The sequence below is a fragment of the Urocitellus parryii genome, chromosome 6 (assembly GCF_045843805.1).
Source record: "Urocitellus parryii isolate mUroPar1 chromosome 6, mUroPar1.hap1, whole genome shotgun sequence".
In the NCBI taxonomy this organism is placed as follows: domain Eukaryota; kingdom Metazoa; phylum Chordata; class Mammalia; order Rodentia; family Sciuridae; genus Urocitellus; species Urocitellus parryii.
Genome location: NC_135536.1, coordinates 35,517,400 through 35,542,730, shown reverse-complemented (window position 1 = coordinate 35,542,730; position 25,331 = coordinate 35,517,400). Strand labels below are relative to the sequence as shown.

Below are 25,331 nucleotides of genomic sequence, written 5' to 3'. Positions count from 1 at the left end.
ACTGGGATTACAGGTGTGTGCTACTGTGCCTGGACTTCTTTCTTTCTTAAAAAAAAAACAAGTTTAAAAAGGGAAAAGTTTAAAATATGATTTTCTAGTTATGATCTTCTTTAAAAGAATTTTCTTTCTTTTCCTTTCTTTCTTTCTTTCTTTCTTTCTTTCTTTCTTTCTTTCTTTCTTTCTTTCTTTCTTTCTTTCTTTTTTCTTCTTTCTCTCTTTCTTTCTCTCTTTCTCTCTTTCTTTCTCTCTCTCTTCCTCCCTCCCCCTCCCCCTCCCCCTCCTCTCTCTCTCTCTTTCTTTCTTTCTTTCTTTCTTTTTTTCTTTCTTTACCAAATAAGCTGTTAGGGCTCTCTCTTGACAATTTCATAGAAACTATTTAAAATACTACTTCAGTCAGTTTAGTGAATAATCATGGTTTTCTTTTTCCATTTCCCATGTGTGTTCATTCTTGTTCTGATAGCCGCAATGAGACATAAGTAATGTGTACATCAATCTCTATTTTCTTTTTTCCTAGTGTCTAGAAGATTCTTGAACAGAATGGTATGAATCTCTGTATCTTTGTACCTCACAACCTGATTGAAGACACGGTGTCATCTATGAGGCTCCACATTTACTTAAAGGGAAAATGAATTTGGTATGAAAAGCAGGGCATTTTGGCTAAAAAGTTCTCTCCTTGCGTGTTTTCTTCTGTATGACTAATTGCCAGGCTGGGTCTTTCCCTCTGTATTTACCAATAGGGTGGTTGGCCTTTTCCTCACAAATAAAAACATATCTTCTTGCTAAGACGTTCAAAAGAGTCAATAGAAGGAGAACAGAGAAGGAAGGAAGAACTAATGCCTCTGGCCAGGCGAAATCTCCAGGACCTAGTAACCCTGCTGTTACTAGGACACTCCAGCTTAACATTTTTATCTAGAATTGTAGTGTCTGTTTAAATGTAGAATATAACTGACCTTTATTTTCATTATTTTTGACCATCCATTGCTCCTCATACATTCCTGAAAAATGAAGACAGTGGATTGCAATTACAGATACAAACATTATTGTGTATGCAATGGGTGGGGAAATAGAATACCTGACCTTTTGTGGCTTCTGAGGATTTTCTCGATTTCTCAGTGTCATGGAATCCTTGACAGTGAAGGCATCTGATCTGAGCTGGCATTTCAATTAGTAACTGACCTGGTTCACCGACAAGCTTCACCTCCATAGAGAAAAGGCAGCAGAACACACCTGCCAACTCAGCATGCAGACTGTGCTGCAAAGGAAGGTGCAGTGCTGTCACTCAGAGCCACCAACTCTGGGCCTCGAGAAGTTTAGGCAGGAAAACCTTACAGATTAATTAATCAATTAAGGCAAAGCCTCTAAAATTCCAGGAAAGAATATTATACTTTGAGAAGTATATGTTTTTAATTCAGGCTGCTACACCAAAGTCACAGACTCGGTAGTTTATGAACAACAGATATCTGCCTCTCCCAGGGGTGTAGGGGAGGGTGAAAGTCTGAGATCAGGGTGCCAGCCAGGTAGGATTCTAGTGAGAGTTCTCTTCAGAATCGCAGAATTCCATCCTCTGGGTGTATCCTTACATGGCAGGGAGAGGAAGCGCGTTCTCTGCCGACTTCTATAAGGACACTAAGCCCATCTAGAGGGCTCCACTCTCATAACCTCGTCTAACACTGATCACCTCCCAGAGGCCCTCTCCTAAGACCATCACATCAGGAGTAAGGTTTCAACATACAGATCTGGATGGGAACCAAACATTCACTTTCTTAACAGTGTATAAATAAAAATCAGGAATAGTCTAGTGTTGGAGGATATATATAAATTATGGTTTGTTCAAACCATTAAGTTGGGATCATGCTGGCCTCTGTTGTAGCCCACAGCCTTAGGATCAAACAGCCTTCTGGAAATAGATGTCAAATAACCTGTTTACTTCAGGATCCCTGCCACACCTATAAGCAAGCATGGAGACATCAGAAACCCTGATCTCAGACAAGACCTCTCCGACACTGAAACCTTACACCTACCTATCCTCTTTGATCTGTACTGCTATACATAAAGCAAGTGAGGGCTTCTTGTTTGTTAGAAGCCAGACCCTTCTGATTGGCTCAATGGGTCATGCCCCTGCTTTAAAAATATTCTTGCCTTTTGTCTTTATTTCTTATATACTACTTTCATAGCTTTTATTTATCAGCCAGCCCATCCCTCCGATGGGTACCCACTCCCTCACCCACGGAGGACATGAGCGAGATTCTAGAGTTTCATAAGGGTTCCCTACCAGGGAGTGACTGCCCACTATAACCATTCTTGGACGAGAATATTATGGGACCAATCAAGGTGTAATAGGACCTAGAAGATAAATCTAGGTGATATCAAAGTAGGTACAACTCTGCCATTAAACAAAGTGTTTTCACTGATACTTTAGGAAGGAGATCAGAACTTAATATGCAATTGTATTTCATTGTATTAAATTATGCTTGATTCACTTTTATTACAGAAACTGAGTGCCTGCCTTTGATAAAGATTGGGTTAGTTCCTTTATTCAAGATGTCACAGAAAATAATTGTTGCTCCACTGAGGGTAGTATCCCTTAGAATTGTAAGTGTTGAGACCATGGAATCATTGTGGGTGTCCTCTAATAGAACACTGAAAACTAGTTGCTCTGCAGAGTCTTATTTGGGAGGGAAATTACCCTTGAGCCATTGAAGCTAAGCTCGTTCAGAGTGGGTCAGCAGGGTTATCTTGGGTTATTAAGAGTATCTTTCCTTAAGTGGGTTGGTGCATAAGCCTATTGTCACGCTAGTCAAAGTTGTGGATCCTTTGGTTCTGAGATATGCAAAACAAAAGATATTTACCACTTAGGGATAGATCACAAAAGATAGAAAAGGGGTCATTGTGGGTCCATGACAGGGCTTTTTTGTTTTGTTTTGTTTTTGTTTTTGATACTGGGAATTGAACCCAGGCCACATTACCACTGAGCTATATCCCCAGACTTTTTATTTTGTATTTTGAGACAGGGTCTTGTTAAATTGCTTAGGGCCTCTCTAAGTTGTTGCAGCTGGCCTCAAAATTCTCCTTCTTCAGCCTACCAAGTTGCTGGGACTACAGGTGTGCACCACTGTGCCCAGCTTGGGCCCATGATATGAATGCCAGAATCATGCAAACTCAGCATTCTGTGGTTTTCTGGAACTTGGGAAGTGGTTCTGTGTCTGTGAAGAAGAATGAGAGCCTGTAAACTTGGGAGTGCAAGCAGGAGGTAACATTGGCCAAATTGTGGCTGAGGTGGTGGGATCATCCTTTATTGGCTGCCTCAGCAGCAGCAGTTGTCTTGCAATCCCTCTCAGACCATGGGGAGACCAGATGTCATCAAGCAACAAGCTGAGCTCCACCACATGGGCATGGAAACTGTACTAATCCTTTTCTGAATGGCTTAAATCTCCTGGATTCTTACACTGGACAGGAGTGGCAGTGGACAAGGTCTTGAGGGAGAGATAATGAACTGCTTAATTGGAAGGTTGTTCCTCTAATGATTAATCAGAAAAACAGGAGACATAAGAGTATTTGTATCCTCTGGTTGTAGGCCAGGTACACACAGAATGTTTTCACTCAGTGGTGTGGGTTCAGGAATTTTCAATTGACCCTATTTTTATTTTGTTTTAAAGTTCTACAAGAAGAATCTCTCCATATGTGGTGGTAAACAGATATGTAGATCCTGTGGATCTTATCTAAGTATAACAGTCTGCATTTTATAGGAAACACTAGGTTAGGAGCCTGTCCTAGAATATTCTTTTATATATAACTTACTCTTTTTTTCTTCCTCTGGTAAATGCTATATGTTACATTCACATATAAAAAAATAATGATTCCATATTTCATAGGAATTATTTGTGACAGTTGTACTAAATGTAAAAATCATTCTGTGATGGAAGACTAATGGATTTTGACTGTGGGGCAGTAAAGGATGAGAACTCATATTCTCAGGAAAGACATGTTTAGGATGTGCCCCCCCCCCCCCCGTACCTTTTCCATTTAAGAAAATTTCTGCAGTTAAGAAAATAAAAGGAAAGCACCATCTTTTTTGATTCATTTCTGAACTTTTCTTGCAAAGCAAGATGCAGAAACAGTGAGTCAACTCTCACCACTGTAGCCCCTGCAGCAGGGACTTTTATGGTACCAGCTGCAGGTTTGGGTATAGACCAACAGTGTCATGGGAGCGCTGTGTGACTAAGGCACAGAAGTAGGTGGCAGAGAGAACATACTGGGTGTCTGTGATGTGCAGGGTGCTAAGACGGGCCATGGTATCAAGTGAGGCTGTTAATGGTCCCTCCTGCTTCACTGCTCCATTTGACAGCAATACAAACAGAAATTCCAGGCTTTTCCCTGGATCCTGTCTGTACCAGTGCAGTCTGTCTGTAGAAGTGAATGAATAATTGCAGTAGATGGTATGGTCTTCTCCCTCCTGGGTTTTCAGGTATCGAGGGTTCTGTTCCACGACCACTTCTCCAGTTATCCCTGTTCAAAGAGAACATTTCAGAAGGAGGGGTTCACTGGTTACTTACCACCCAGTTCCTCTTCAGGGAGCCCAGGCAAAAGCATGGAGCCTTGTCACTATCCCTGCACATTGTGTGGATAATTCCTCTCTCCCCAATCCTCCTCTCCAATAAACTCACAGTCTAGTTGAAGCCATAGAATCACCACAAGTCCTGTCTTCATTTTTGTTTTTGTTTTTCTTTTTTGGTCCAATTCACTGAAGACTCAGATTTAGGAGTCTTGAAAGCAGACCAGGGCTTCTCCAAATATAGTACTTTTTCCTTTCTTTACAGAAATGCTATTTCAACAGATGTTCCAACCAATTACCATCAACTCATGCAATTCACTCAGTTCCTCCCTTTCATTAAAAAAGAAAAAAAAAAAAAAAAAAAAAAAGCTTTGGGCAGAGTTTGTGAATGGAAACAGTGCCCTCTTCAGGATACTTAGAAAAATTACTGAGAAAGCAATTTTCATAGAATTGAAACTTCATGGAGGTGGAATTTACTTCTTCTAAGCCAATGTTCTTAAAAAAATTCTTAAATTAGGGGCCTGGGGTTGTGGCTCAATGGTAGAGTGCTTGCCTGGCACCCGTGAGGCACTGGGTTTTATCCTCAGCACCATGTAGAAATAAAATGAAGGTGTTTTGTCCACCGACAACTAAAAAAAAAAAAAAATTAGTGTTTTAGAATCTCATTGACTTTGCAAGGACATATTTTCAATTGACATAAATATGATTGCATAAACTTAGGCAAAAGAGAAACACGTCGATTCCTTTCAGCCTGGCGAGTGCAGCAGTGAAGTGTATCTGTGCTTCTGGCATCTGGTTTACCAGGGAAATGAATCCCACAAGAATGCTCCTTTCCTCCTACTTCTCTCTGTGTTATTAGCTTCATTTATTCAATCCACATTCCACCACAGGGAATTCCATTGCAAATATCTCCTGGCCTGGGTTCATTTCATAGTGTAGCTACCAAAGAAATACCGAGGCTCCTTCTTTCTGATCTCAAATTTTAAAATTCTGGGATAAAGCTATAATTACCTCAGTCTGGGTCAGGTTTCCTTCCAGAGAGTCTATGCATGACCAGAGTGGCTCAGCTGGGTCAGGCATCACCTCTGGGTCATCAACAGCCCATTCATAAGTAATTTGGAAATTCCCATTCACACCACATGGTTAGAATTTATCTTTTGCACAATGAGTTACTATTTTGATGTGAAGAAATGGTTAATGCCCACCACTACTGTGTTGTATGAACTCTGTGAACTGTTGATGGGGGTGGGCGGGAAGGCTTCTCTTTTTTAAGTATTCCCTTAAACATGAGTAGCTACTTCTGATGAACTGGGTTAAGTTATGAATCATCTTTCCCTCCTGCATGCAGTGTACCTTTTCTGTACCATGTTGACTGTCGGAGTCAGTTTCTTCAGTAACTCAAATAGCTGGTACAATGTTCTGGAAGAAAGGAAAAATAATAGCAATTCATGTATTGAGCTCACCTATATACTGAGCATTATGCTGCATGAATGCATGATCTCCTCACATCCTCACAATATCTATGTTTTAAGGCAAAGGAAACTGGGGCCTATAAAGGTTAAATAATAAATCTACAATCACACAGTTAGTAGTTGGAATTGAGATTTAACCCGTCTGCATAGTTACTGGGCAAATGCCCTTTTCCATCTTTCCTGTTTGAAAGTATCAAATCTGTTAAGATTTGGGGGCTCCAAGGTAGAGACAGAATTTTTCATCCATTAGTCTCATTATGATCAATGTGGAACTGCTTTCTATATATACTTGTTCTACCTTTTAAACCCTAAACTCAGTTCTCTGCTGTCTTAAGCAAGATCCACAGGAATCCCCTTTCCTCTGGACTCTCTGTAGCAGATGAAATAATCCAGCACTCGTTTTTCTCAAGAGCACTTGAGAAAATAGAAGACATTAGGAAAAATAAAAGACTGGTCAAAAGTATCTACTAAGTACTCATTAAGTACAAGTACTGTGATAAATGATGGAATGGAGTCCTTATATAACATCACAAGGCCTAAATTTAATCTTAATGGAGTCATAAGTCAGTTAGGAAGATCAAAACAGTATGCACTAGAACAAAAGCTAACAGTGCAAGACAGCATAACATTGGTTTGGATTTTTAAAAATAGGTTCCGTATGACTTCAGAAGAGAGAGGGATTATGAAGTTAGTACAGTCTCTTTGGAGGAGCTGAGAACTAGAGAGTATATAATGTCTAGATAGAGATTTATAGGCCATTTTAGAAAGTGTAGAGATAGGTTTGTGGATAATGTGCTTTGGGGAAAGTGTTAAGAATAGTCTGACTAACAGAGAAAACACAGACTGGGAAGTAGCCTCTGGAAATCAGAATGGATTGGTGAAATGAGGAGCTGATTATGGGGTCTCTGAAAGCCACTCAAGGAGACTTATATTTATGAGAAAGCAGGAACTGTTGTGGGATATAGAATGGTGGGATAATATGTCAGAGAGAGATTTTAAAAGAAGGTATGGCAATGGTGTAGAGGGTTTGGGAGGGGTTGAGATGGTGAAGCAAGAAAGAGACTTAAATAATGGAGGGGAACACTTCCTTCAGCTCCAGGGAAGAAGCAAGGACTTAAATAAGGTAGCAGTCATGGGAATTCTAAACAAAGGATGAGTCCAAGAGCACATCAGAGGACAGCAGTCAGGAATTGGTCCCTGATTTAACTCCAAAAGCTTCAAGCTTGAATAAAGATGATGCCACTTACAGAAACTGCAAAGTTGGAAACTCTGAAAGCATCTGCGTAGGTGAAGTGTTTTTAAATAGAGGTGGTAGTAAGGTATTAAGTGAAACTGCCCAGGTGAGAGTCAGGGGTAGAGGTCCGAATCTCAGATAAATGGAAAGTGCTTGATACACAGAGAAACTCTACCAAAGATGGCCATTACATCATGCATCCTCAGTGTGCCAATCAGCATTGCATCGAGTACACATCTGTTTCTCCCATGGGCTCTCCCATGGGATCCCGGAAGGCAGAGGATTTCTCCTAGTGACCTTTGTTTTCCCAGGGTCTAGCATGATGACTGACACAAAATAGGGGTGGAATATATGCTTTTAAAAGATGAGAGCATGGAAGAGCTGAGATATAATAATTGGTATATGTGTAATATTTGTATGCTGGGTAGATGAGGAAGGAGAAAGAGGCAGAAATCAGGATTTTTTCCCCTTTAAATTTAACACTGACTTTGGAATTACAAAATAATGTACAATTTTTATAAAGTTGAGCTATTTAAATGAAAAAGTTACGTATTTCTAAAATTCATCTGTTTAATCAAGATCAATTTACAGGAAAATAGTAACTGATGGTTTATCTGCAGTTATGTCACCTTTCTCATTAATGTTTTATATTAGTATTTTCTCTCATTTTATTACAGGTTTTCTAGAATACTTGGTTTTACTTATAAATTCTAATTTTTGCATTGCTTTTTAATTCTCACTTTTATTATTAAAGTTTTTCCCATATTGATTATTTTGCTTTCTTTCTTTGTTTCTTGGAATGCAGGATTTGGCTTCTTTATTTTATTCTTTACTTAGAAGTGTATGTAAAGCTATGTATTTTCTTATTAATATTGCTTTGGACAAATCCATAGGTTTTTATACATAGTACAACCATTAGTGTTAATTTTTAATGGCCTGTAATTTTAACTTTTAATTCTTTGACCTGGAAATTATTTAGAATATTATAAGTGGTTAATTCCTTTTCCACTCATTTGTTGGCTGTATTTTAATTATTAATTTCTATCTTTATTGAATTATGTTCAAAGAACATTACTTGTTTGAATCTTGCTTATTATTTTCTTTGAGTCATGTGTGTGCTTGTTTTTTTTAGTAATTGTTCTGTAGCTATATCTTTAATTCAAAGTTATTTTCCATCTTTCTTGCATTATTCTCTGAGAAATAGATATTGAAGTGTCCCATCACTAACATGTTATCAAGCATTTGTACTTCCAATAACTTTTGCTTTTTTCTTCTGTTGCAGCATTATTTACGGAATAAAAGTAGGACCATCCATTCATTCATTAAATCCATCCATTTATGAATTAGAGAAGTAACTTGAGAATCCATTATGTTCCAGATCCTGGGTTGAGCTCTTGGGTGATGGTGATGATCAAGGTCAAGAGGGACTCATCTGTGATGTGATAGAGTGTGCTGCCTGCAGAACAGGGGACGTTGGCACTCATTTAATGCTTGGCATTAAGTGTGAAGGAAGTTGTGGTGGGGGATTGACAGGTATTGAGGGATGGTTAGCAGGCAGTAACCTGAGGCCAGGGGCCTAGACAGGGCCTCCCTGAAGAAGTAGCCTTAAAGTTGAAACTGGCATATATTTAAATCTGGGAGCAGACAGAAAACTGGCAGAAAACTTGTGAAACACACAATTGTGTAATCTGAGGAATGTGGCACCCGTTATAAAAATATTAATGTGTAAGCAGGGTGCAGGGAATAGTGTTGTACCCTGGGACTGACATCACTACAGGACTTGAATGTGACGGAAGGAGTTGTAACTGGCATATAGAGGATAAAAAGGCTGTTTGGTGAGCCTTCCTGAACAAGTTGACATTGTGCTCTTGGGTGTCAGCCTGGGTCAGTGCCAGATGGAGGAGGCTGGGTGAATGTACACCCTGACCTTAAATCCCCCTCTTTCTCTGATCTCTGCAGGTGCTCCCCTTGGGCCCAGACCAACTGGAAACAGGAAGGCAAGATAAGTCATGATGTGTTCCCTATAGGTTGGTTATTGGGGCACAGAGCAGAGTGGAGCATGAAGAGAGGACCGGGAAGTATACACAGGAGAAAGTGGGGGAGAAAGTAGTTTAACACTGGTGAAAAAGACACCTGAGAGATAAGACCAGAGAACTAATCAGAGCAAAGAAGACTTTGTGAGCCTTGATAATGATTTCACATTTTGTCCTGTGGGAAATGGGAAGCCACTGATGATTAGTTTTAAGCAAGAGAGCAAACCGAACACATGTGCATTTTTAAAGCTAACTCTGACTAGAATGAGGAAAAATGCCTTGGAGGGAACAATGTTTTCTTTACTGAGATGGGGACACTGGAGAAGGAGGACCTCTAGGGTGGTGTGATAATGAGTTCAGTTTTGAACAGTTGGTCAGTTTTGAGGTGTCTATGTGGGTCTGTGATGAGGAGGCTCTTGCTAGAGATTCAGATTTGTCAGCACAGCTCAGTTGAATTCTATTTGAGATTTAGGAATCACTGAGATCCTCTAGAATCTGAGTGTAACATAGAAGGGTTAGAAGTCCCATTTTAGAAATTGGTAGAGAAGATACAGCTGGCCTTCAAGGGAGGGAGAAAGTAGGGGTGACTGGGAAGGGAGGAGGAAAAACTGGACAATTTTGAGGAGGAACATGCATGCCCCTGAATTGACAAGTGAGCTCTCTTGGCATCCCTTAAGTGAGTCAGGACAGGCTTTTGCATCCAGGAAATCAGTATGAATACTTGGTAGTTTCCTTTCACCTCCAGTAATAATTCTGGTCTTGGAATCTGAAAGCCTTCCATAAAGGTGTGGGTGGGACAGAGGGAATTTGCTCCATGAAAGATCTCCAAGTCCTCTGCTTATATTTTTATGAAGCTGCTCTTCAAAGCCAGGATGTGCCAGGTGGTTGTGAGAGGCATAATATAGACCTTGGGATTTGAAACTCTTATCATAAATTAATCAGCTATTTTCTTTTGCCTTTGTGGCTAAATTTAGACTGTTAAAAATAATCAGGAATGTTTCAAGACATCTGGCCTATAAGATTTCTTCCAACAAGAAAACCTTTAAATGTCGGGCTAATCAAATTAAATAATTGCTAGATGCCTTTTTGTCCAAAATAGTTGTATGTGGAACCAGGGATTTATAGCTGAGATATTAGGAAGTAATTATCTGATTTGGTGCCAGAATGTGCTAAAAGCCATATTCTAATAGAAACAGGGAGTGAGACTGTGCCCAATTTTTACTAAAGTCCTTAGTGAGAAAACCACTAATAAAAAAGGCTGATCCCACAAGGGCTTATAGGAAAAATAACTGTGTAGAATGGCAAAATAAAATATCATTAGGGTTGACACCACAATCAGGGGTTAATTTCTCTTCCAGGCAATGAACTCAAACACCTCTTTCATTTTTGTAGGTTAACCTCAAACCCATAGGAGTGGAAACCATCTGAGCTATTTCTCCATTACGGATTGCTAGGTAAATAAACTGTGACAACAAAGTTACATTCTCCAAGAATGTCAGATGAATGCTTACTTGAAAATGTTCTTGAATACTAGAGGGGGAAAAAAAGATCTAACAATCTTTATTTTTCTTTTTTTCCAAGATTGGGGTAACTTTTTCTTTCACTGTTATTAATGAATGACCATGGCATTTCAAACTGCCTTTTCTGAGATAAAGATACATGTTCAAATGGCTTTGTGTCATGCAAGAATTCAGTCTCCCATAATTTTCTAACTTGTCAGTAGCTAGTCTTCCAAGCTGGAAATGCCAAACAGGTTTTTAGGAAATTTATTAGTTTTAGTGAAACTCAAGTTTCTTTCCTGCAAAATTCCTGCTAATTTTCCTTGAACTCCATTGCATGCTCTAAATGTAACCATATCATTTAGAGCAGTCTAAGCAATAATATTCAAACTAGAAAACACATATGTATTTTAAGGGAATCAATTTCTAAATATTTACCTTTCATATGTAATCTTTCCTAAAAATGGTCTAACTTCACTGTGGTTCTCATCCGTATATCTCCCATTTCTCAACTGTCCCTGCCCTACTTTATGTAAGCAGGAATCTTTCTTTGCAGGATTGCCTTGAGGTTTAAAAAACTTCTGGGGCATGAAACAAAAGGACAATTTATTGGTGTCAGGGAAGTCTCCTTCAATTAAAGCACCATCAATCTAACTCCAGACATTTTATTAAGAAATTCATTTCCAAAAATAAATTTTGCCTTTCATAATAAAACTTATTAAGACAGTATGGTCAGAAAAAATAAAAAATAATTCAAATTTTATATATGTTTTGGTGCAGACATTTGGAATGATAAAAGACTTATAAACAAAGATATATGAAAATTATATTCTGGAGATTTTGAGTGGAAGTTTGATTTCAAGGACATCAAAGACCAATATAAAGTTTTTCACTGTTAGTCAAGAGCTTGTTTATGAATTTTAGTTGGATGTTGATGGGTATCAAATCACTTTGGTATTAAGATCTCACTGAATATATTTAAAAACATATGAGCTTTATTTAAAAATGCCAATATTTAAATCAGTGGAATTAACCTTGGTAGCTAATTCAACATTTTAACTAATGACAAAATATTTTTGAAATCACCTTAAAAATGTGTGAAGTTTTTATAGTTTTCTACTGTATGATTACCCTTAGTCTGACACACAGGATGGCCTGCAAACATGAACACAATTTGATGACAACAAAGGAATTACTATCAATGCAGTGGTCCTCTTTATCCATGATTTTGCTTTCTACTATTTCAGTTATCAGTGGTCAATGCAGTCCAAAAATAGTAAATGGCAAATTCTGAAAATAAACAGTCCAGAAATTTTAAATAACTTTTATTATAGTATACTATTACTATAATAATTATTATTATATTTTATTATTAGCTATTATTGTTAATCTTTTAGAGTACTTAATTTATAGAATCATACTTTACCATGGGTATGTATGTATAGAAGAAATAGTATAGAAATAGGGTTCAGTATTATCTGTGGTTTCAGTCTCCCAGGTGTTTTGGAACACATTCCCAATAGACAAAGAGGGACTACTGTATATGTTTATATGTTTAATCCCTTAACCACTCTTACAGTCTTTGGTAGGAAGTGTCAGTTCTATTGAAATTAATGTGGTTTCTTGAATGTTTTCTCTTGGATATGAATTGAGGCAAAGCAAGATGGAACTAGAGACCTTTAGATCTCACATTTCTTGCTTTTCTGAATTGGTGGGTGCCACGTGGAAGAAATGATCAAAAAGTGTAAGTGTAAGGTACTATAGAAAACGTCTGTGCCAAATACCCACTGGTTATTTGCTTATCCCCTCTTATAAGTGGAAAGTGTTTCTTCCTGTCAAAAGACTTTATACTATGTCCTGTATTCAATGGAAAATGCTGATTCCTAGTATCAGAGAGAATACAGCAGTCAAGGGGGGAAAGCACAGAGCTCACCAAAGAGGGCAAAGTGAGAAGGCACTATTTGTTTCTTATCTCTCCCTACCCCAGGAGAGTCTGTCTTTAGTGGCAAAGGGAAAAAACAAGTATCTTGACATCTAATTACCTTGTTTTGTTTCCATCTTCTTTTTTCCTCCAAAACATGGGCAATTAGCCACTGTTGTTACAGTTGAGCTGTCCTTGGTTCTGAAGATTTTGGCAGTCAATGTAAAGAGAGAAAACAGCATGGTAGCTGCATCAAAACAGACATGGAGATCAATGGAATAGAATAGAAGGCAAAGAGACAAACCTGCATACATAGAATCATCTGATAACTTGACAAAGCTACCAAAAACATGTTGGAGAAAAGATAGCAAACAAATGGTGCTGGAATAGCCACATGTAGAAAAATAAAGCTAGATCTCATTCAACCTCCACAAAAATAAACTTAAAGAACCAAAGACCTAGGAGTTATACCAAAAACATTGCAACTGGTAGAAGAAAACATACGGTCAACACTTTAACAGGGACTGACTCTTCCTTAACAAGAACCCTAAAGCTTAAGAAATAAAACCAAGAATCAATAAATGGGATGGCATCAAATTAAAAAGTTTATGCATAGCCAAGGAAATTAAAGAGTGAGGAGAGTGGAAGAAAATCTTTGCCAGCTACTACTCTGATAGGGGATTAGCATCAAGAACATATAAAGAACTAATAAAATGAAATCTCTCTCTCTCTCTCTCTCTCTCTCTCTCTCTCTCTCTCACACACACACACACACACACACATAACCCAATCAAAAAAAATGGGCAAAAGAACTAAACACACATTTCTCAAAAGAAGAAATAAAAATGGCTAACAAATGTATGAAAAAATGCTCAACATTCCTAGAAATCAGGAAAATGAAAATCAAAATTACACTGATATTTCATCTCACTCCAGTTAGAATGGCAATCATCAAGCATAGAAAGAATAAAATAATACTAGCAAGGATGGGGGGGAAAGGTACATCCATGCATTGTTGGTGAGATTGCAAATTCACTGTGGTATACTCATATATGTAAATAGCATAATTTGATCAATTTCATTCTGCAGTTCTTCCCTTTTCTCATCTCTCCTACCTCCCTCTCTATCCCTTTCTTCTACTCTATTGATCTCTCTTCTGTTTTCGTGGGATCTCTGTTTTACCTTTTCCCCCTTATTTTGCTCTGATTTCCTCATTTGAGAGAAAACATTTGACTCTTGACTTTCTGAGTCTGGCTTATTTCACTTAGCATGATATTTTCCAGCTCCATTCATTTTTTAGCAAATGCCATAATTTTATTCTCCTTTATAGCTGAGTAAAACTTCATTGTGTGAGTGTGTGTGTGTGTGTGTGTGTGTGTGTGTGTGTACATGCCATATTTTCTTTATCAATTTTTCAACCACTTTGGAAAGCAGTATGGAGATTCTTCAAAAGACTAGGAATGGAAGCACCATATAACACAGCTATTCCCTTCCTTGGTATTTAACCCAAAGAACTAAACTCAGCATGCTATAGTGATACAGGCACGTAAGTATTTACAGCAACTCACAATGGTCAAGTAATGGAACCAGCTCAGGTGTCTATCATCTGAAGAATCAAGGAGGGGAGAGAACTAGGAGGTTACTGGGGACTGCAATGAAGCACATTATTATCCATGCATGTGTGATTATGTCAAAATGAACCTCAGTATTATGTATTACTATAAAGCACTAATAAAAACATAAAAAGAAGGAAAATAGACAATTACCTTGTTTGTATGATAAAACAGACCAAAAGTGTAGGTACAAGTGGTTCTCATGTTATGTCTCATAAGCAATTTTTTAAATGGAATCTCATAAAAATCCTGAGGTAATGTGTAAGCTATGTGCTTAACAAAGAACCTACAGTATACCCAATAATGAATTCTGTAGTACTGTTGTTTATAATATCCCTCGTAGTAACTGATCATATCATGACAAAGCACAGTTCCATGGAAGAAATAAAATAATGATATACTAGATCAAGAGGGATCCTGCATTGGAATAGCCAAGAAAAAGGCTATATTTTAACTATGAGGCATTTTTCTGGAAGAAAAGCTGGAAAATCTACGGCTAGATCTAATAGGATAGTAGGGAGTGGGGGATAAGGGAGTTGCCAGAATATGGCCTCTCTGAGAAATATGTATATTTCTATACATAAACATTCATGCAACATGTCATTGTAATGCACACATGCTGTGTGTGCGACACCTACATGCTGCACATGCACACGCACGTGCACACACACACACATACTATGTTGATATTGCTTGGGAGAGTCTTTACATGAGTTTAGTTTTATTTTAACCCAATAATATGCTGAATGTTGCCATGACTGAGGGCTTTCTACAACAGAATGCCATTTGGTCTACATTATGGTTTATTATTTCTCTTTTTCTATATGAGGTACTTGACTCTCCATTTCCTAAATTATATCCAGAACTGTTTTATAGAGAACTTGTGATTCATTTAGTATATATTGAATAGTGAAGCCATGATTGTCATGGCTTCACTATTCAATATATACTAAATGAAAAACCTTAAGATGCTTACATTTTTATTTATGATTATCATATTTCTTACCTGTGCCTGAATTCTAATAGTATATAACATTTTGCTAAACTGTTTCTAGGGCACTCTACTCTGCAATCTTTAAGCTTGTATTTGCCAGTGTTTTTAAACTCCTGAAATGTTTATTCTCATTTTCCTTCGGCATTCCTGCCACATTTATTTCTGCTCTAATTCTTCATCTTTGAACTTCTATGTTGCTGTAAGCAACTTTTCTTTTGCTTTTTCTGTTTTCTGAGTTCTGATTATTATTCACATATTTTCTGACTTGCCTTGATTCTTCAATATGTTCTCAAACTCTTTTGAATGTTTTAACATTGAGTATGTTTTAAGCAAAATAATTGCCTCTAGTTTTCTTTCTTCCTGCCTTTATCTCTCTTTGTTTTATAGAGATGCCCCAAATGAACCATTATTCATAGTATATGAGGATCTGTAGGAGTTGCTTAAATAAAACTTCCACTTGCAGCCGAAATGATCAAGATTATTCCTAAAAGGTTTCATGTGATTTAGAATGATCCTGTCCTGGTCTCTTCATATTTGCTGCCTTTGAACTTCTGTAGTTTTAGGTTTAGGGTGTAATGTCAGGTTTTTCATAGCAAGTGACATCAAGCTGTCTTTTTCTCATTCTTCGGTTTCTGTTTATCAAATGTACAATTTAACCCACCTCTGGGCTAAATTTACCATTAAATATTTCTTATTCATCCTTTTATCTACTGAACACATTGAAGTGATCCTGAATAAATGTCTGTTCTGAATTTCCAGTCAACAGACTTTCTGCATCATTGTGAAGCAATTTTATTCATTGCTTTTTGCTTGCTCTGTTGAAATGTAAATTTGGGTAATTTAAAGAATTATTTCATGGGAATTAATATGTAAAATTATTATTGTTTTTTGATGGAAAAAGGAGTTTGAAAGAAAATTAATAGTGTAGGGTCTGTTATTTTTGCCCACCCAGTATTCATCTGTTCCCTTTCCAATAACATCTTGGCTTTGCTTTGGGGGGAACCACTTCTTCCCCTTTCCCAGATCTGAACAGGTTGAGTGCAACACATTAGTCTAAGGATGTTCCTGTTACCAGGAAAAAAGCTTGCTCCTTCTACTGGAATTAATAAATTGGCTGTTATGATAGGCAAAAAGATGTCTTTGTCCATCTAGGCTGCAGTTACAAAAATACCACAGACCGAGTAGATTTAACATTTATTTCTCACAGTTCTAGAGGCTGGAGGTCCAATGTCAAGTTGCAAGAAGGTTCAGTGGCAGATGAGAGTCAACTTTTTGATTTATAAATGGCTGTCTGCTCACTGTAACTTCACCTTGTGGAAGGAGCCAAAGGAGCGTTCCAAGACTCACCATTCATGTATTCATCCCATGTATGAGACTTCCACCATCATGACATAATCAATTTCTGAAGGCCCTACCTCCTAATGCCATTACTTTGGGGATTAGGACTTTAAGATATTACTTTTGGGGGTGGGGGACACAAATATTCCATTGATAGCAATGTCCATGTCCTACCTCCACAGCCTGAAAATATCTTACTTAATATGGTAACACGGATTTTAAATAGTTGATTAAAGATCTGAGATAGGGAGTTTATTCTGGATTATCTGGGTAATCACAATGAAATCATCAAAATCTTTATACGAGAGAAGCAAGGGGATCAGGAGTGCCAGGATAGGCTAAGGGGATGACAGAATGGTAGCAGAGATCAGAGTGGCACAATTTATGGTTTTGAGGAAGAAGACTGTGAACCAAGGAATGTGGAAACCCTTAAGATGCCATAAGGGCCCTGTCAATACCTTAATCTTAGTTCGAGAAGATTTCTGACTTCCAGAACTGCAAGACAGCAAATTAACATTGTGTAAGTCATTGTGGGTTTTTTTTTTTTTTTTTTTTTTTGTAACCTGTTGCTGCAACAGTAGGAAACTAATACAGCAAGGCACAATTCTGAGGTTCCTACTAGCTGTCTTGGCCTGCTTCAGAATGAAGCCTGTATAAAGAAGAGCCAAGTCATCCATTAAGAATATAAACAATAATAAATTCTGAAGAGGATGTGGAAAAAAAAAACACTTTTACACTGTTGGTGGGATTTTTATGTACAGCCACATGGAAATGAGTGGTTTGCCTCAAAAGACTAGGCATGGAATCAATACATGACCCATCCTATAATACTCAGCATTTATTCTAAAGAATTACATGGTACTGTAGAGATGGATGCATACCCATTTTGTAGCAGCACGAGTCACAATAGCCAAACTATGGGACCAGCCTACATGTCCACTGTAGACGAATGAGTAAAGAAAATGTGGTTTATATATACAATGGAGTTTTATTCTACATAAAGAAGAATGAAATTATGTCATTTGCAGGAAAATGGATGGAACTTGAGAACATTATTTAAGTGAAATAAACCAGACTTAAAGTCAAGGGTCACATGTTTTCTCTCAAATGCAGAAGCTAGAGAGAAAAAAAGGAAAAGAAAGGTGTAGAGGAGTGGAACCTCAAGAAAATGGAAGGGAGAAGAGTAGCGTAGAGGAAAGGGACCAGGGAGAGGGAGGAGGACAGGGAAATGGAAATGCTGGCTCAATTATATTGTTACATGGTGTGCATGTATGAATATGGAACAGTGAATCCCACCATAGGTATAATTATAATGCATCAATAAAAATATGGAAAAATGATAAAAAAAGAACCAAGTGATGGAGACCTAGTACTGGTAAAATTCTGTGAGCATTTGACCCTGGTTCTTCCTGAAGTAGTTTAGCTGAATTTTTTTGTTTTGTTAGCTAACAAATTAGTGCTTTTTTTTTTTTTTTTTTTTTTTTTTTTTTTTTTTTGCTTCAGTTACTTTGATCTAGGCTTCTTTTACTTGCATACAAGTTTCTTTTCCTTCTCCTTCTCTTCAAGAATTCTTCTTCTTCTTTTTTTCTTTTTAAAAAATTATAGCATTACTTAGAATATCCCCAGTTTAGGAAAAAGAAAAAAACAGAACAATGCCTGCAGAATTTATTAAGGTATTCTAAGGTTTTTGTAGTCATAGGAACTCATGCTATGGAAGAACTTGATAGAGGAAAATATTCAGAATGTATTCGTTTTAACTGGAGGGAAAAATTATAAAAGAGCAATCCCAGAAACATCTAATCATATAACAAATAAATTTATAAAGTTAAAGAAAGAAGTATTTTCCTATGACAAACTTAGAAGGTTTAGAAATCCTGTTTAAATTTCTATATTCTTCATTGTGTGTCATTTTCTTTATAGAAAATGACAGCCACAATAATTATTAGCATCTGACAAAACTTCTATTTTAGATTTTAAGTTTAAAATACAATTTTAAAATGCAATGAAAAAAATTAAAATATTGGATATTCAAAAGTTAAATAATATCAAACTAATGTAAAAAGGTATAAATTCCTGATGTAAAAAAATCAACAATGATAATACTATTATTTTTATATTTTAGTGTTATTAATAAATATGACTGATATAGTCTCATCTTGCAATCATCATCTTTCAAAAAGTAAGAACAGACTGTAAGTTTATATACAGTACAGCACTATTTTCTCACATATTTTCTTATAATTATATCTATATGTCTATTGTATTAATAAGACAGACTATTAGCATTTTGCCACGTTTTTGGGAGACAGAGTCCCAAGTACACATACACTGTGATTTTAGGCATGTTGGATTGTTTGAGCTTTAATTCCTTACACATACTTGGGATATTAATACCTATAATGTAGATATGTTGGGACTACTAAATGAAATTATATGCCATACTCCTATTGGAATGTGGGGGCAGATATACAATGGCAATGAGTGTTAGCTACTATTACTATTAATACTCCTAACACAATATTGTCGTTACTCTTAATTTTTTTTTGGTATACTATATAGTTCTGAGTTTGCCCAGAATCTGGAGTTCATACAACTGTTATGGTTTGTATGTGAGGTGTCCCACAAAAAGCTCATGTGTGAGACAATGCAAGAGAGTTCAGAGGAGAAATGATTAGGTTGTGAGACCCTTAACCCAATCAGTGAATTAATCCCTGATGGGATTAACTGGATGGTAGCTGGAGGCAGCTGCAGGAGGTGGGGCATTGGGGTGTGGCTTTGGGGTATATAATTGTGTCAAGTGAAGCCTCTCTCTCTGCTTCTTGATCATCATGTGAGTCACTTCCTTCTGCCACACTCTCACACCATGATGTTCTACCTCACCTCCAGTCGCAAGGACTGAGGCTGGCTTCTATGGACTAAGGCCTCTGAAACAGTGAGCCCTCAAATAAACTTTTCCTCCTCTACAATTTTTCTGATTGGGTCTTTTAGTCATAGCGGTAAAAAAGCTGACTAAAACAACTATATAGGAGATGGCAATATAAAATTTTTATCAATTTTTACTTTATCAAGTTTAATGAGGAAAATGCCATTAATTAATTAACTTCATTCAAAAAACATCTATGAATTAAAGAATGTGGTGGACACTGTTCCTATCAAAATGAGTAAGGCTTCAGCTCCTGATACCTGAAGATTGCTTTTCAGTGGGGAGACAGTGAAAAACACATATAAATATCATAAATGATTAGGTGTGCTGCATTAGAAATAAGTTTAGGATTTCAGATAAGATGAAAGAGGAAGTGGTCAGTTCTACCTGGGCAAGAGGGTCAGGACAAGAATGCAAGAAGAGGGGACGCTGGAGAACATCTTCAACAGTAGCCAAGTGGGTAAGTGAGGGGTGTTCAGGGCTGAGGAAATGGTGCCAACCAAGGTAGGGATGCATGGGACAGTGTCATGTACACATGACCAGAGTGTACCATAGGAAGGAGTATGAGAATGAATGGCCCTTAATTGCTAAGGAGGGACTGACTAATTCATCAGTAGATGACCCCTGACCACAAACCTATCAGGTATGGCAGGTCCTGGAAATACAGTGGTGTCCTCTGCCTTAATGGGACTTACCTTCTGAGTAATCACAGATTGCTTCCATGGGAAGGGGGCTTCCTCAAAGAGGGAACACATGATCTGTTTTTTTGTGGTAGGAAGATCCCTCACATTCTGCATGAAGCAATGTTTGAAGGGGACACAATTGAGGATAAGAGAGTCTAGGTGGATAAGAGAGGAGTTGTTTGAAGGTACTAGAAGCAAGGATGGAAGAGAGAAACAAGCTTTTTTTTTTTTTAAATATTTATTTATTTATTTAGTTTTAGTTCTGGGCCGACACAACATCTTTGTTTGTATGTGGTGCTGAGGATCAAACCCGGGCCGCACGCATGCCAGGCGAGCGCGCTACCGCTTGAGCCACATCCCCAGCCCGAGAAACAAGCTTTGATAGGACACTTGATATCTAGCCTGCATTTGTAAGTCTTGGTGACTAATGGGGCCCAAAGGATTAAAGGGGGAGAATGAAACCTGAAAGGTCTGAGGGTATCTGCTTGTGAGAGTGTTGCTTCCACTGAGCTTGGAGTTTAACCCATTCTTTGCAGCCAAGAAACAGTATGGGGTACTGAGCCTCACTGGAGTGTGGTGTTCCACAGCTGATGTGTTCACAGTGAGTGGTGGGAGTGGGTGGGGTTTGGAATGATTCAGAGGCCGTGGCCTCTCCAGATCCAGTCACTTCTACAGCTCATTCTAAACCTTCTTCCAACCTAAGCTCTGGAACCCACCCATAGGACTTAATTATGGCTGTGTGAGTATCTTCTCAAACTCTTCTGTACTCACCAAAGTGGGCAGATGAAATTAAATGTTCCATAAGGCAGCTTAACAGTGAAATAGATGTAGTGGGGGGAATTGTGGCCATAGCAACTACGTGGTTCCACCTCTAGACCTGGTTTTCCTAAATGGTCACCTCCTCCCCTGCTGCCTCATCAGACACAATTACTGTAACATCTTATATCAGATAAAGGGTGAAGTCAGTTAAAGTCAGAAGGAATGATTGATAGGTCAATCAGAAAACAATGAGATAGACATGGTGTGGAGATGTGAACTGTTTTATAATTAGAAAGAAATGAGATATGCATGAAAAATCAGATAGCTCAGGCTGCAAGGGGGAGGATGGAGAGATTTCCTGAACCAGAAACTCAGAAACAACAGAATTTTAGGGCTGAGGGTATAGCTCAGTGGTAGGACACTTAACTAACATGCATACAGCACTGGGTTTGATTCCCAGCACTGAGACAGAAAACAAAAACACTAGATTTTTATTATGGTCCTAAATCTTGACTGAAGCTCAGGAGGAAAAAATAGAGAACAAAAATAAGATTTGTAGGCAGGTAAGAAATTTAATTTTGTATATATCAACTTTGATATGATTGTGGGTCATGCAACTAGTAATCAGAGTAATTAATGAAATAGAGATTAAGACACAATTTTTAGTAGCCTTCCATCAAGTTATGAGTTTTGCTGGACTGTGTGTAGACATGCTTTGCAATGCTATGAATTTTTGTGTATATTCGTTATTTGATAACTGTTGAGAACTACAGCTTACAGAATTCTCTCTGTGTTTCCTATAGTCAGAAGAGTATTTTTTTTTTCCTCCAGAGAAAACAGTAACTTCCTCTGTTTGTTTCTGTTTCCCACAACACTTTTCCCCGATCATTGCAGGGAGGCTGAGGTCTGAGGTTTCTGTCAGCCTCTCCCTGGTGCTTGTCTCACTGTGTGCTCCTGGAGGGCACAGAAATACACAGCAGCATCTCCCAGCTGTGAGTCTGAGATCTTGAGACCCAAGGACTTGGCAGCTTTCTGGAAGTTTACTGAGAAGCGATCCTCTGTTGCATTCTCTTGCTTATAAGCTTCTTGGCGAATAATGGGAATCATCTGCCCACTGGCAGTTTGCTTGTACCAGTACAAATAATAATTGCTATCCTTGGTGTCATATGTACAGTCCAGGGTGGCGGTCTCTGCCTCCTGCACAGACATTTCTGGTTGAGACTGGGTGACACTCTGGGCCATGCTGGCTCCTGTGGGAAAGAGGAGAGAAAGGGCCTCATTGGGGCATCATGTTGGAGGGATAAACAGACTCACAAGCTGGTTCCCACCCCCAGCCACCTTTCTTCTTGTTTCAAGCCCTAGGCAGTGCTATATCGACTTTTTGTCTCTGAAATTGGGTCCAATGAGAAGATTAGATTCCTGTGCTATTAATCTTTCTTCCCAACTCCCAGTCCAATTGAATAACTCGTAAAACCAAATATAGGTGCCTTCTTACCAAGACCGGTGGAGATCACGAATGCCCACAGCAAGTTGGGATATGCCATGCTGGCGGCTCCCTCCTGTAGGGTGTGAGACACTTTCTGTTCTCATTTGAGCCCTGGGTATCAGCCTGCCTCTGCCATCACTGCTTCAGAACAGGAAATGTACAGCAGGTGGGCTGTTGTGAAGGATAGCTCAGTTAGAAAGGCTTATGGGTCCTTTTTGTGTTTTACTTTAGAAAATAACACTTTGGCCATAATTTCAAATAAAAAAACCCACTGTTGTCAGAACTGTAACTTATTCCAGGATACAAATGAAGAGGAAAAGGAGGTGGTAAATTTTTTTTTTTTTTGTAAGCACATAATTTGGAGAAGAGAATGAGATACGTGGGAAAATATAGGCCAAGCTCATGCAATGACTTTAGTTTTTCCTGTAAGCTTTTTCTTTTTCTTTTAAATCTTCCCCTGCCTCCTCTTCCCCCTCCCCCCTCCCCTCTCCCTCCCTCCCTCTTTTACTGCCTTCCTTTCCCTCTCTTTTACTCTCTGTGTCTGTCTTGAAGCCAATATCACTAAATGGTCTCTGGGTTGTGGTAACACAGGTTTTGGTTATATTACCCTCTGATCAATTCTGTGTTTTAATCACATTGAGAAACGATTACAAATCATGGTGACACCACTCTGATAGTCTAGAGAAAACTGGACCTAGGATTTGGGTATCTAATTGCACTATTATTTGCTGAAGAGTTTTTTCTTTTTGTGAAGAATGCCTGACTTTGATGGTGTCAAGGAGCCGTGGCAAGCATTCCTGTAAAGACTTTTGTGCACTTCTCTTAGTGACTTTGTGAAGGAAAAAAAATAAGAAAAATTAACATAAGATTTATTTGAGGACATTCTTTGTTGCGCATCTGACAGCTTTTCATTGACATCTCATTTTTCTTTATACTTGCATTTTTTCTAAGAGAGAGGAAAGGTCAGAAATTGCATTTTACAGAAGAGGCAACTGGGCAAAAATGAAAACTCACAATGCGGAGAACCATTAGTCTCATTTGCATGAATTTTCTTTGCTTACTGAATTTTGTGTCATCCTTAGAGGAGGCCATCTCCACAGTCTGGCTTTATGCAAAGTTTGCCCAGTCCTGTGAAACAAGAAAGAGAATAAAAGCCTGAACTCAAAAGCTGACTTCCTGTATAGGGAGCGGTGCCTTAGCTTTCCCTCCCTGTTTATTATTTCCATTTGGAAAGCATGGTAAATTGTGGGCATTGCTGAAGGTGGCAGTTCTCTCGCTTGTCTACTCAGTGATTAAATTTCTGTCCCATCTACCATTTTTCTGGCCAAAGTCACGGGAAATCGGCAAACCTGTTATTGCTGTATGATTTCTCCTTCAGTCTTTACAGGAACATCTGGATGATTGAGCTGCATTTTTCTTTCACTCTCAGCCCAGCTGAACCTGTGAGCTCACTAATGAGGGTCTCAGGACTAAATGCTCCCTGCCTCATCCTGGGTTCGCTGCCTGTCAGGCGCCAAGCCAGAGGGTCCACCTTGCTGTTTAGATAGTTTCCTGAAGCTGGGGATGTAGCTCAGTGATACAGTGCTTGCCTTTTGCGCAAAGCTCCAGATTTGATCCTTAGAACCAAACCAAACCAAACCAAACCAAACCAAACAAACAAACAAACAAAGAAAATTAGTAATTTCCTGGAACTCTGGGCTCAAGCAAACAGAACTTTAGTGTCTTATATTCATCATCTGATCGATTCCCTGTTCTACATAGAGTTAATCAGATTATTGAGTTCTGAAGATAAAATGATGATGGAAGAGCTTTCAAGAGGGCAAATATAAGGATAGGGGTGGCAGGTTGTTGTCTTTTTCTGGAAGCAGAACCCCTCTGGGCAGCATGAAAAATTCCAGTGTGCTCCATCATTTGGCAACTACTGTCACAGGATTTCTCACTAGAGTGAGTGGGTTAGACTAGAAAAAGTCAAACCAGGAGAAAAGCATCTGAGTATCCCACCTTACTGCCATGTTCTCATGGAGAACTGCTGCAGGTGCAGAAATGGGCACAATTATTAATGGCCCGGGTGTGAGAAGCTGCTCTAGACCTTGATATTCCCTCTCAGGTAAGTGTCTCAACTAAAGACCAATAGGGGTCCCCAGTCCTAATCACTCAGTCATCTCAGGTTTAATGTCTTTATGACTCAATTTTTGGAAAATATTGTGAATACACTTTTAGAGTCTTTTTCAAAAGGTTTTTCTGATTCATTATATCCATTTGCAATTTTTTTTCTTGTCAGAGGAGATGATGAGATTGTTTAACAGTGCCCAAGTGAAGGTATTATTAAATGGGGCCAGATGCCTGGGGCCAAATGCATGTGGAGTGTCTGGGGAGTCTGGCTCCCTGCACAAAGCTGTAGGTGGCTGAGTCTTTTGCTTGGGTGGTTTGATGTGCATTAAGCATTGGAGCTGGCATTTCAGTGCTAAAAGAGACTGCTGATCTTCCTTGTGCTACAGAGCTCTAGCTAACAAGAACAAAAACAAAGGCATCAGGTTTATTCTAGACCCGGTTCATCCTTTATCTGTGATCTAAAATAATGTTCAAATAATTACAGTTGATAATAAAAGTTTTTCTTTTTTGGGTGGTCAGTTAGGAAGGACTTTCATCTTTCTTCATTTGATAGCTAATTTATTTAAACAGGTAATGTCAAAGGGGGTATTTAAAAAAGAACATTCATTTCTTCTTTAAGTCCCTTCTATGAAAGACAGAGACCTCCTGCAGCTCAGAGCAGGTCCTCTGGGTTCCTGATGCCATGAATTCTCTCAGCTCATGTGTAAATGTG

The 25,331-nt window shown here is 38.4% G+C and overlaps 2 gene segments (V, D, J or C); both read right to left on the bottom strand.

The window, feature by feature from the left end:
- LOC113194839 (T cell receptor delta constant-like) overlaps positions 1–22,565 on the bottom strand; it is a 186,900-nt gene extending 164,335 nt beyond the window's left edge. The window contains 2 exon segments of the C gene segment in view: positions 21,974–22,271; positions 22,517–22,565. Coding sequence covers positions 21,974–22,271; positions 22,517–22,565 — 347 coding nt within the window.
- LOC113194836 (T-cell receptor alpha chain constant-like) overlaps positions 1–25,331 on the bottom strand; it is a 387,938-nt gene that overhangs the window by 245,677 nt on the left and 116,930 nt on the right.